At 51.1% G+C, this 12,947-nt stretch overlaps 1 protein-coding gene across 1 annotated transcript in view; it reads right to left on the minus strand.

The window, feature by feature from the left end:
- Window positions 1-12,947, minus strand: part of LOC106509492 (carcinoembryonic antigen-related cell adhesion molecule 5-like) — a 119,081-nt gene that overhangs the window by 16,716 nt on the left and 89,418 nt on the right. The window contains exons 5-6 of the mRNA XM_021097550.1: window positions 7,491-7,580; window positions 741-1,096 (exon numbers count right to left, since the gene is read on the minus strand). Coding sequence (XP_020953209.1) covers window positions 741-937 — 197 coding nt within the window. The 5' untranslated portion in view covers window positions 938-1,096; window positions 7,491-7,580. The remainder of the gene's footprint in view (window positions 1-740; window positions 1,097-7,490; window positions 7,581-12,947) is intronic.

Here is a 12,947-nt window from a genome sequence, read left to right on the forward strand (position 1 = left end):
CTTGCAGCTATGAGTGACCATGTGACTAAATTCTGGCCAATGGAATGTGAGTAGAAGTGATGGGCATCATCTCTGACTCATTTTTTTTTAAACATATATATCTCATTCCTTTTCCCATATTATCTTCCATCTTGTTCTGTCATGAGAGTGGCTATAGTTCCCTGTGCTATAAAGCAGGACCTCATTGCTTATCCATTCTAAATGTAATAGTTTGCATCTACTAACCCTGAGTTCCCAGTCCATCCCATTCCCTCCCCCTCCACCTGGGCAACCAGAGTCTGATCTCCACGTCTGCGTGACTCGTGGTTTTAAAGGAAGGCAGGAGATGTGCCCTTCCCTTCCTTCTTTCCCTTTCTCAGGTTGGAATGGGGGCATCACTATCGCCACATCTGCCATCTTGGTTCACACAGACAAGGGCTATACCCCAGGGTGACGGAGAATTTAGAAGAAACTGGGTCTCTGGCACTATGGTGTGGTTACAGCCACTCTAAAATTATTCCATCTGGACTAGGGAGAAAGCGAGGGAGAGGTGGAGGGGGGAACAGGGAGGAGGGAGAGAGGGGAGGAGAAGAGAAACGTGTGTGTTAAAACACTGTTAGTTTGAACCTTTGTCACAATAGCCAAATCTTCCAGCAAATACACATACTGTCATTAGGGCACCAGGGAGCCATGGAAGTTCTGAGTGGGGTGGGACGGGGTCAGATTAGAGGTGGTTGCTTGGGAGGGGTGTCTGCACTCACCGTACACAGGCAGGTAGACACTCCACGTCGGGTGGCTCATGTCCATCAAAATCTTCCGTAGGGTGTAGGGGCCCATGTCTGCGAGGTTGAGCCCGGCGGTGAGAACCATCTGGCTTCACCGTCTCCTGGCCTGTGTGAGCAGGGCCGAGGGTCAGGCCCCCCGAGATCACGTGGAAAGTTAAGATCTGCTGGGCCATCTCTGTGCCTGCTCCCCGAACCAGTTGAAGGACAGGAGCCCGTCCTGGCCAAGCCCTGAACAGCCAGGGTGATGTTGCCCCCTTCCAGCGCTTGAGTTAGGACAAGTGTGATGGTCAGCTGGGCAGCTGCTGGCACGGCCCAGGAGCCCAGGAGAGAGGCTGGGGGTGGGTGGGGAAGAAAAGAGGTCAGAAATGCCAGGGAAGCGTGAGACGGCAGGATCCTGGGAACAGCCCCGGCTGAGCCTGTGCTGCCAGCTGTGTGACTGTGACACCACAGAGATGGGCTGGACAGGACCCCCTCCCCCATCCGTGGGGAGCCCATCAGCAGATGGCCTCCAGTGCCACCTCCCCCAAGGTCACGTCCCTCCCAGGGTGGCCTATATTTTGGGGATGGAGCAAGGCCTGGCCATTTCCCACTGACACAGGACAACGCTGAGGGGCAATTCTCACTCCCCAGCTCCTGGATAAATCAGCTAAGGGTTTGTCAGGCCTGAATTCCCGTTCAGTTTCTCTCTCTGCCCAGTCCTGCTCCCCTTGCCTTCCTTCCACAGGCATTGGGGGGTTTTTTTTCGCTCTTTTTTCACCTGCAGCATGTGGAGGTTCCCAGGCTAGGAGTCGAATCAGAGCTGCACTGCCAGCCTCCACCACAGCCACAGCAACATGGGATCCAAGCTGCGTCTGTGACCTACACCACAGCTCATGGCACTGCCGGATCCTTAACCCACTGAGCGAGGCCAGGGATTGAACCCACATCCTCATGGATACTAGTCGGGTTTGTTACCACTGAGCCATGACGGGAACTCCCCACAGGCATTGATTTCTAATAAACACCTTGCCCCCCGTATCAGTTCACTAGGGCTGCCATGACAAAAGAGTACATGCTGTGGCTTAAAACAACAGAAATGTGTTGTCTCACAGTTCTGGAGGCAGAAGTACAAAATCATGATGTGGGCAGAGGAGTTCCCACTGTGGCTCTGTGGGTTAAGAACCGGACTAGTATCCATGAGGATGTGGGTTGAACGCTGGCCTCGCTCAGTGGGTTAAGGATCTGGCAGTGCCATGAGCTGTGGTGTAAGTCACAGACATGGCTTGGATCTCACGTTGCTGTGGCTGTGCTGTAGTCCAGCAGCTGCAGCTCTGATGCAACCCCTAGCCTGGGAACCTCCATATGCTGCGAGTGTGGCCCTGAAAAAAACAAAAACATAAAAAAAACAAAAAAAAAACCCACAAATGGTGTGGGCAGAGCTGTGCTCTCTCGGAAACCCAAAGGGGAAACCTTCCTTGCCTCTTGCAGTTTCTGGTGCACTGCTGGCCATCTTTGGCATCCTTGCCTCATAGAAGCACACTCTAGTCCTCTGTTTACTGGCTGTCTTCTCCCTGTGTGTCTTTGAGTCTACATGGCTTTCTTCTTATGAGTTCACAAGAATGTTGCCTTTTTTTTTTTTTTTTTTTGGACCACACCTGCGGCACATGGAAGTTCCCAGGCTGGAGGTCCAATCGGAGCTGTAGCTGCCGGCCACAGCCACTGCCACAGCAATGCCAGTTCCCAGCCATGTCTGCAAACTACAGCACAGCTCACAGCAATGTCGGATCCTTAACCCACCAAGTGAGGCCAGGGATCGAACCTGTGTCCTCATGGACACTAGTCAAGATTTGTTAACCGCTGAGCTGCGACGGGAACTCCCCACCCACCAAGCATGTTGGATTGAGGGGCCCACATCACTCCAGTAAAATCTCATCTTAATTAATTACATCTGCAACAGCCTGACGTCCAAATAAAGTCACCTTCTGAGGTCCTAGGGGCTAGAACGTCAACAAGTCTTTGGGGCGGGGGTGGGGGGGGAAGGACATAATTCAACTCATAACACCCCCCCAACTCCCTCCCTCTCCGAGTCTGCTTCTGAAAAACCCAATCTGCCGCAGTGACTTTGGACAGGCAGTTTCACTCCCTAAGGTTTCTGCTCTTAAAACAGAAGCATCACTGCGACTTGAGGATTCATGAAGACAGACGTGTAGAATGCCCAGGATCGAGTCAGAAACCCAGCCGTTAAAGAAATGGGAGCTTTTCGACCGTTACTCCATCAATAGTCATTCCACAAACATTTGCTGAGCACCTACCATGTGCCAGGACCAGGGCTGACAATGGGATAAGAAAATAAACTGTAAAAATCAAAACCCTTACCCTCATGGAGCCTATGGATGGGCCAATGGAAAAAATGGACATTAACCACCCATCCACGCAAATAAATGTATGTACACACAGCAGTGTTACTGAAAAGGGGCCGGGGAAAGTGGCACCACGGAGGAGTAAAAACAGAGACCTGAAGGCAGAGTCATCCAGTTGAGAAAACCAAAATGTGCGATGGGGAAAAGGCACAGGGAACAGGAGGAGGGAAGGAGGAGCTCAGAGAAGCCCCCACGCCCAGGGAATAGGGAAGAAGGCACCTGTGCTTAGTAGCTTTCCAACTATAAGAATGATGGTGTGGGGGTTTGAATGATGCCCCCCTCAAAGATATGCCTACCTGGAAACTACAGATGTGATCGTATTTGGAAAAGCATCTTTGCCGATGTAATTACGCTAAAGATCTCAGACCGAGATCATCCTGGATGACTCAGGTGGGCCCTAAATCCAATGACAAGTGTCCTTATAAGAGACAGAAGAGGCAGACACCTTGATTTCAACCTCTGCCCTCTGGAATTGCAAGAGATTAAAATTCTGTTGTTTTAAGCCACCAAGTTTGTAGCCATGTGTTATGACAGCCCTAGGAAACTCATAGAGTAACAGCAAATTGTCAGAGGAACCAGATAGTGTTCAGGAGGCGAGGCAGTGAGCTCCCTGTTACTGGAGGGGAAAAGGATGGGACCTTCCCAGGAGGTCTTGTTTTCCAATTGGGATTTCTCCCCCCATCAGAAGCATCTCAAAACTAAAAGCCACTTGGCCTTATGTACTTGAACCCCAAACCATGAACTGGTCTCCCTCCCACCCACCTTCCATCCTTCCCACCTGTATCCATCGTACACCTCAGGCCCCTCACCCTCAAACACCATTGTCCTCAGAACTTCAATGGAAATATTCTCTCCTTAGAAACTTTTAATGGCATAAAACCACCAAAACTTCTTAAGGCAGTAATACCCAGTGTGAGCAAAGATATTCAGAAATGGGCACGCTCATTCATACCTCGTGCCAGGCCACATTGACATAGTAATGTTGAAGAGTCATGTTAGGAGTTCCTGTCGTGGCACAGTGGTTAACGAATCCGACTAGCAACCATGAGGTTGCGGGTTTGGTCCCTGCCCTTGTTCAGTGGGTTAACGATCCGGCGTTGCCATGAGCTGTGGTGCAGGTTTGCAGACGCGGCTCGGATCCCACGTTGCTGTGGCTCTGGCTTAGGCCAGTGGCTACAGCTCCGATTCGACCCCTAGCCTGGGAACCTCCATATGCCATGGGAGCGGCCCAAAGAAATAGCAAAAAGGCAAAAAGGCAAAAAAAAAAAAAAAAAAAAAAAAAGAGTCATGTTATGCCATGTATCAAGAATGAAAATATGACTCAACTATTCTACTTTCAGGAATTCAGCCTAAGAAAATAATCTGGGACATGCAAAATAGATTTATACGACTCTTCATGGAATATCCCTTGTCCTTCTCCCCAGCCCCATCTCTTCGTCTTTCGCTGATCACTCACTTGAGGTTTATATACCAGCCAGGTTACACACTCGTCATAGGAGTGTGTGTGCTTTTTCTTTCTTCTTTCTACGGCGCTTCTTTCTTTTTTCTTTTCTTTGGTTTCTCGAGGGCAGTGGGAATTGGGTTGGAGAGGTGCTGTTCTTCCCCTGCCTGGCTAACTCTGGCTCATCCTTGCAGGGTGAACTTGGATCACCTCCACCAGCTTCCTGACCTCCTGGGAGCAGGCTGGGTACCTCCTCAGGGCCCCCAGGTGCCCTCCTTTACTGCTTAAAAAGCACCTTTACATGATTAACAGGGAAGATGCTAGAGCCAGTTTCTGCTTCTAGCACCCACTTCACAGGGCTGCAAGACTCTGGGCAAGGTGCCCGCATCTCCGGCAGTTTTCGTGTAAATGTTTATCAAGGGTGTACTCCATACCATGGATGGTTCGGCCTGCTTTACCAACAGAAACCCACTGACTCTCACAGCAGCTCTTGGAGGCAGGGGTTACTATATCCATTTTCTGGATGAGGGGACCGAGGCCCTGGAAACTTCAACGACTTGCTGAAGCTCAGGAAGTGTATGTTACAGAGCTGGATCTGAATCCACGATGTCAACATCCTATGCTATGCTGCTTCCCAGCCTCAGTCTCCTCACCTGGAAAATGGGGCCGACGGTAAGAGCACCCCCTCACAGAGGGATGATGGGGACCGAATGAGCTGATGATGAAAGCACCTGACGCAGTGCCTGGCCCATCTCCAGTGCTCAGCGAGGACCCAAGAGTATTTTCACATAATGGACTATATCCCTGTATTTATCTTTTGAACATTCTTATTAATCACGGTCTAAATCTCCCTGCTGGGAGTTCCCGTCGCGGCGCAGTGGTTAACGAATCCGACTAGGAACCACGAGGTTGCGGGTTCGGTCCCTGCCTTTGCTCAGTGGGTTAACGATCCAGCGTTGCCGTGAGCTGTGGTGTAGGTTGCAGACGCAGCTCGGATCCCGCGTTGCTGTGGCTCTGGCGTAGGCCGGTGGCTACAGCTCCGATTCAACTCCTAGCCTGGGAACCGCGGCCCAAGAAATAGCAACAACAACAAAAGACAAAATAAATAAATAAATAAATAAATAAATAAATAAATAAATAAATAAAAATAAAGCTCCCTGCTGATTTTTCAGGCACTGAAAATAGGGTTCATTTGGTTTTTGCAGCAGCCCTAAGCGGGAGTCCCATCATTGCCCATTTCCCAAATAAGGAAACTGAGAGGATCAGAGAGGTTGGGTGACTCACCTCAGGTCACAGAGCTAACCGGGGGAAAGCAAGAAATTAACCTGGCTGGTCCCACTTAAAGCCACCCTGCCTCGCAGCCCCCCTCTCAGACCTGATCACTTAACAGAGAGGAACCGCATGCCTGGATCTAACCCAGGGAATGCATGTCAGGTGCATGGGCTCTGGACCTCGAAGGCTGGCCCTTCCCCACCCCACCCTCAGTCACTCCTCACCTACGAGCAGGGCCCCCACCCAGGGCACGGCCCGGCCATGGGGGACATCCAGATGTTGAGCCATGGGTCCTCCCAGTCCCCAGAAGCACTTCCTCCTGAAAGGACCTTGCTCTGCAGAGGACGCCCCGCGAAACCCCCAGGGCCGCCCGAGGCAGCCAGGTGGTGCGTCCAGCCCAGAACCTCAGCCCTGAGGGGAGATGGACTTGCATGGCCCTGATGAGGGCTGCGCCATGTGGCAATGGCAGCCAGCCTGGGAGAGGCGGGCACAGCCCTCCTCAGTTTACAACGGTGTGATGTCCCGTTATCTCCTCATCTTTGACCAGGTCCCAGGTCAGGGACACATGCCCTTTGCTCGTCCTGGATGCTCTCGTTGTAGGCGAACACCAGCAGGGATGCTGGAAGCTCCCCGTCCTGCTGCCGAAATAGGGAAACTGGACTTCCCGTTGTGGCTCAGTGGGTTAAGAACCGGACTAGTATCCATGAGGACACGGGTTCAATCCCTGGCCTCGCTCAGCGGGTTCAGGATCCAGCATTGCCACAAGCTGTGGGGTAGGTCGCAGATGCAGCTTGGATCTGGCATGGCTGTGGCTGGGGTGGAGGCAGGCAACTGCAGCTCTGACTGGACCCCTAGCCTGGAAACTTCCAGATGCTACAGGGGTGGCCCTTAAAAAACAACGACAACAACAACAAACCTTTCTCAGGAGCCTTCTGTGGTTCAGCTTTCAAATCCCTCCTGAATCCGACTGCTTCTCACCAGCGCCACCAGAGCCACCAGCATCTCCCGCCTGGCGCTCTGCAGTCACCTCCCACTGGGCTCCCTGATCCTGCCCCACCCTCCACTGTCTGCTCCGCACAATAAAGCCAGCCGGAGGGACCTATCAGCACCTAAGCCGGTATAGGTTCCTCTCCTGGTCAAAAGCTTCCTGGGGCTCCTACCTTACCCAGCATAAAAGCTAATGCCCCTATAGAGCTGCTGTTGTGGTGCAGGGGAAATGAACCTGACTGGTACCCATGAGGATGCAGGAGGTTCCATCCCTGGCCTCACTCAGTGGGTTAAGGATCCGGCATTGCCATGAGCTGTGGTGTAGGTCGCAGATGCCGCTCAGATCCCACGTTGCTGTGACTGTGGCAAAGACAGGCATCTGCAGCTCCAATTCAACCCCTAGCCTGGGAACTTCAAAAAAAAACCGTCCTTTTAGTGGCCCACAAGGCCCCATGTAACGGAGGCCACTTATCCGACTTCTCCCCTCACTCCTTCCACTCCAGCCCCACCGCTTTGCCACTGTTTTATAAACACACAGGACAGAGTCCTGCCTCAGGACCTTTGCACTGGCTTTTCTTTCTGCCCCAAACACTCTTCCCAAGATAATCCACAGGCTTTCTCCCTCACCTCATGCAGGCTCCTGTTCAGATGTCACCTCTTCAAAGAGGCCTTCCCTGGTACACCAAGCCTCCCCAGGACAGACCCGGCCACATCCTCCTGTTTATAGAAAATCTTTGGTCAGAGTTCCCATCGTGGCTCAGTGGTTAACGAATCCAATAGGAACCATGAGGTTGCGGGTTCGATCCCTGGCCTTGCTCAGCAGGTTAAGGATCCGGCATTGCCATGAACTGTGGTGTAGGTTGCAGACGCGGCTCGGATCCCACGTTGCTGTGGCTCTGGTATAGGCCGGAAGCTACAGCTCCGATTTGACCCCTAGCCTGGGAACCTCCATATGCTGCGGGAGCGGCCCAAGAAATGGCAAAAAGACAAAAAAAAAAAAAAAAAAAAAAAAAAAGACAGAGAAAGAAAATCTTTGGTCTCCCAAGGCCTGCCCTGAGTCTCAAAAGGCTGGCTCAAGCAATAATCAGAAAATGGGAAGATGGACTTCTCTTGTGCAGCAGGCTAAGGATCCAGCGTTGTCACTGCAATGGCTTGGGTCACTGCTGTGGCATGGGTTTGATCCCCGACCTGGGAACTTCCACATGCTGTGGGAATGGCCAAAAAAAAAAAAAGAAAAGAAAAAAGAAAAGAAAGGAAAAGAAAATGCAAAGATGGAGAAACAAAGTATAGCTGTTGGGCCAGGAAGCTTAAACTGGTAACAATTTAGACTCTAAACCAGCCACATAAAAGAGTCAGCCAACTCTCAGTTCCCTGGAAGCGATAAAGGCCTGACACGCCTTCCTACCCTGTCATTACAGGAAGCAAAACCCACCAGATGAAAACTGCGGACCGCAAGCACGCAGACCCCGGACTGGTGATGGATGCTGCTCAAAGCCACCTCTTGATGCCATCCAGTCTGAGAATCGGGCACGCACTGACCGCTCCCTCACGCCACCTTTAAAAGCTTCCTCTCCTAATGGGCATCCGGATGGTGGCCTGAAGCCTAGGTCAGTCCATCTCCCCAGGCCGCTGGCCTCCCGAAGAAAGCAACGTTCCCTTTTCCACCAACACTTATCTTTAAAGTACCAGCCTTCTGAGCAGTGAGCGGCTCAACTCGGGTTTGGTCCCAGTCTCACCAGATTATACCCTGACCACGCTCTGGGCACCCCAGCTCTCTCCGTACCCGCCTCTCTGGCTGTTTTTCTTCAAAGAACTCATTCCTATTTGACGTCCCTTCTCTGCCTTGTGCTTGTGGCTTATCTGCCTCCCTCTAAAATCAGCCCCATGAGATCGAGGTTTCTTTTTCTTTCTTTTTAGGGCCACACCTGCAGCATATGGAAGTTCCCGGGCTAGGGGTTGGATCAGAGCTGCAGCTGCTGGCCTACGCCACAGCCACAGCCGTGCCAGATCCAAGCCGCATCCGCGACCTACACCACAGCTCACAGCAATGCCAGATCTTTAACCCACTGAGTGCCAGGGATCGAACCCACACCTTCATGGATATTAATTGGGTTTGTTACGGCTGAGCCACAACAGGAACTATGAAGCTGGGATTTCTGTCTGTTTTGCTCCCTGTTGTCCACCCAAAGCCTAGGACAGTCCTCGGCCTATAGTAGGCACTTGATACGTGTTTCATGAATAAATGTCTGAGAACCTGCCGCCCAGCTGCATTTAATCCAAATTAAGTGAGGGTTTTCATTCCCATGACACAGAGGCAGGAAAGGAGGCTCAGAGAGGTCCCTGTCCAGCGGCACAGCTCATAAGGGGAAGAGCTGGCAGCTGAATCCACGTCCGTCTGATGCCGAAGCCCACATTACAATTCTTAGTCTCAACTACAATTCTATATAGCCCCTAGATGTGCAATGCTACTGCTGAGGCCCAGAGAAAATGACAGTGGCTGTCCCCTTAGTTAACCAGGGAATCTTTCAAAAATAAGAAGTAAATGATATAAGGAATCACAGCAAACCCTCTTGCAAGGAGATGCCCCAGCCATTCCTCCCAAAGACAAAAATTATCTTTCGTCCTTGGCTGAGGGAAACTCCGCCCCCTGGTGGCCATTTACTAACACTGCCCCATCGGTGTCCCAGGACCGTGAGCATTGAGGAAGGCTCACACTTAGGAACAAATAACTGCTTAAAATCTCTGACATACCAAAAGCTCCTAGAAGGCCACAGGACAAAGAAAAATAACACAATTTTTAAAATTCATAAAATACACAAAAGGCAATTCACAAAGCCTGTCATCTTCAAACACTTAGGAAAAGAGAGGCAGTTTCACTAGTGATAGATATGCAATTTAAAACAATATATCGGAGTTCCTGTTGTGGCACAGCGGAAACAAATCTGATTAGTATCCATGAGGATGTGGGTTCAACCCTCTTCCTCGCTCAGTGGGTCAGGGATCCGGTGTTGCCATGAACTGTGGTGTAGGCTGGCAGCTGTAGCTCTGATTTAACCCCTAGCCTGGGAAATTCCATATGCCATGGGTGCGGCCCTAAAAAGACAATAAATAAAATAAATATTTTTTAGGGCCACACCTGTGGTATATGGGAGTTGCCAAGCTAGGGGTTGAATCAGAGGTGCAGCTGCCGGTCTACACCACAGCTCATGGCAACAGTAGATCCTTAACCCACTGAGCAGGGCCAGGGACACTAGTCAGGTTCTTAACCTGCTGAGCCACAATGGAAACTCTAATTTAAAACAATATTGAGGCACCAATGTTCATTCACACACAGATGGGCAATAAAATGTGAATGATTAACGATTCCCAGGACTGGGAAAAGAGACCCTTGTAAACACTGTTAGAGAAAGTAAACTGATAACATCTTTGGGATGTCAATATTTATTAAAACGTGTAATACATGCGTACTCTTTTCATCCAGATATTCCACTTCTGAGAGATACCCTACAGCAATAGTCACCCAGTGAACTTCAGAGTGTTCACTGCAGTTTTGTTCTGCAGTATTGGTTTTCCTAAAATTCACATGGAATTGCGGTTGGTCTCTGAACTGACACCAAAATCACGTGTGATCAGCACCTGACCAGATTCAGCCAGGAGGGAGGGAACAAAGGACATGAGAGGTGACAACGGCCTGGCTTCCGGAAGCATCTGGAAAGGTTTTCAAAGTGTGGGCTCTGGGTTTGAATCCTGGCTTACTGCTTTCTAGCTGATTGATCGTGGGACAATTCCCAGACCTCTCTGAGCCTCTCTCTATTTCCTGGTCTGAGGAACGGAAATTATGATATATGTTTATCATGAGGTTGTTAAGACAGTAAAACGGCCACAAATTCTTTTTGTCACTCTTCCTACGGAGAGGTAGGGGACCACAACCCTTCCCTTGGAATCTGGGCTGGCTTGTTGTGACTGCTTCGACCAAAAGTGTAAGACGGAAGGGATGCCACACACCTTTCCTGGTGAGGTCACAAAAGGTCATGGAGCGCCTTCCATCTGGTTCTCTGGGTGTATTAGTCTCCCGTGGCTGCTGTAACAAGTCAGCACGAAGGGAGGGGCTCAGGGGAACACAAATGTACTGTCTCACAGCTCCGGCAGCCAGACATGGTAAATGGCCTGGCAGGGCCATTCCTTCCGGGCTCTCAGCTTCCCATTTCCTTGCCTCTCTCAGCTTCGAGAGGCCACCTGCTCGCCCCAGATCAGCCCACGGCTCCTTCCTCACATCCTTCCGGCCTCTACTCCCATCCTCGTGTCGTCTTCTGATTCAGGTCCTCTGGATTCCCTCTTACAAGGACTCTTGGGATTATACTGAGTCCATGTGGGCGATCCAGGATGATCTCTCTGTCTCGGGATCCTTAATCAACCTGCAAAGTCACTTTTGCCGTGTGAAGGAACACTCACAGGTTCAAGGAACTAAGACGTGGACATCTTTAGGGGGGCATTAACCAGTCACATTTGGATAGACGGCCCCTCCCTGGGCCTCAGTTTCCTCATCCTGAAAATGGGGGTAACAGTAGTGCCTACCTCTGAGGTTGTCACGAAGATTAAATGAACGCGTATGTGCTTGGAACAGACCTGACGCTTAGAAGGGCTCAAAAGTATCAGCTATGGTCTTAGTTCAGAACCTCCCAGAAGATGACTCTGAGGCTCCCTGGTTAATGGGAAGTGCAGGGAACAGTGGTGGGATACAGGGAAGGGAAGGAGACAACACAGGGTAGCCACTAGGCCAGATGCCACCGGGCGTGATCTGAGAGCCAGCCAACAGGGAGCGCCTGGGGAGTGGGGCGGAGTACACCCCTAAAGACAAGTGAAACCGAGCAGGGCCCCGTGGGGCTCCTGGACGCAAAAGCCTTTCTGTGTCCCCCACTTCCTGTTTGTAGGAAATAGGCTTCATTCAGGCTTCGTGACCTTCTCTGAGTTTCAAGGGGCAGGTTCGAACGGTTGCTAATCAGGGAAGGAAGGGGATGCAGAGACCAGGGAAAAGCAGTCAAGAAACAAGCGTGCAGGAGTTCCTGCTGTGGCACAACAGGATCAGTGGCATCGCTTCGGTGCCAGGACGCAAGTTCAATCCCTGGCCTGGCACAGTGGGTTAAAGGATCTGGCGATGCCCCAACTGTAGTGAAGGTCACAGCTGTGACTCGGATCTGATCCCTGGCCCAGGAACTTCAGATACCTCAGGGTGGCCAAAAAAAGAAGAAGAAAAAAGAAACAAGGAGCAGCCTGGGGCGAGGGAGTCACATAACAATATCTCTGAATTCTTCTGCAGAACTAAACCCCCCAACAAATGGAACATGTTACCTACTTGAGGAAGCATTCTTCACTTCACAAAGAAGGTCATGGGTGCCATAGTCTCCAGGACCACCAGAACCAGGCCCGGACCACCGGACCACCGCCCGACACCAGCTTTGAAGAAAAATGCACATGTGCATCTACCGTGATCTTTATCTGCGGCCCTACTTTCCACCCCCAAACTAAGGACCACCTCCTATGCTCTCCCAAAGGAGAGAGTCAGGGATTCTCCTTTGCCTGGAGCAATAAAAGCAACTCCTTTCTCCTTTGCCCCAAACTCTGCCTCTGCATTTCTATTCAGCGCCTGTGGACAGAGGCAGAGTTTCAGCCACACGAGGGCGCTATTTTTTGCTCCAGTTTTCCTCCATCAACGCCGAAGACAGCTTCCACAGGGTGTCGCTGTCCTGGCACTCCCAGTCTGGCCCATTCAGGCCGAGTGGGCTTTTTGGTTCCAGAAAACAGTTCACAGATACCAAGACGTATGCTGGAAGCCCACTGGAGCACCATGGACCACCCGAGGGACGAGGGCAGGGCTCTGAATGCATCTGCTGCAGCTGTTGTTTTTATCATCCCCAGCTAAATGGGGTAAGAATTCACACACACTGTGTGACGTGATCCTGAAACTAAGTTCTCCTAACACTGAGTCCCTCTGCTCAGCTGATCGCTAACCTGTGTATCCGAAACTGCCTTCTCTTTCTTGTCCTGACCCTGTTTCCCCTCAAGACAGGAGGCATATCAAAGAAA

This window comes from Sus scrofa, chromosome 6 (assembly GCF_000003025.6).
Source record: "Sus scrofa isolate TJ Tabasco breed Duroc chromosome 6, Sscrofa11.1, whole genome shotgun sequence".
NCBI lineage: Eukaryota > Metazoa > Chordata > Mammalia > Artiodactyla > Suidae > Sus > Sus scrofa.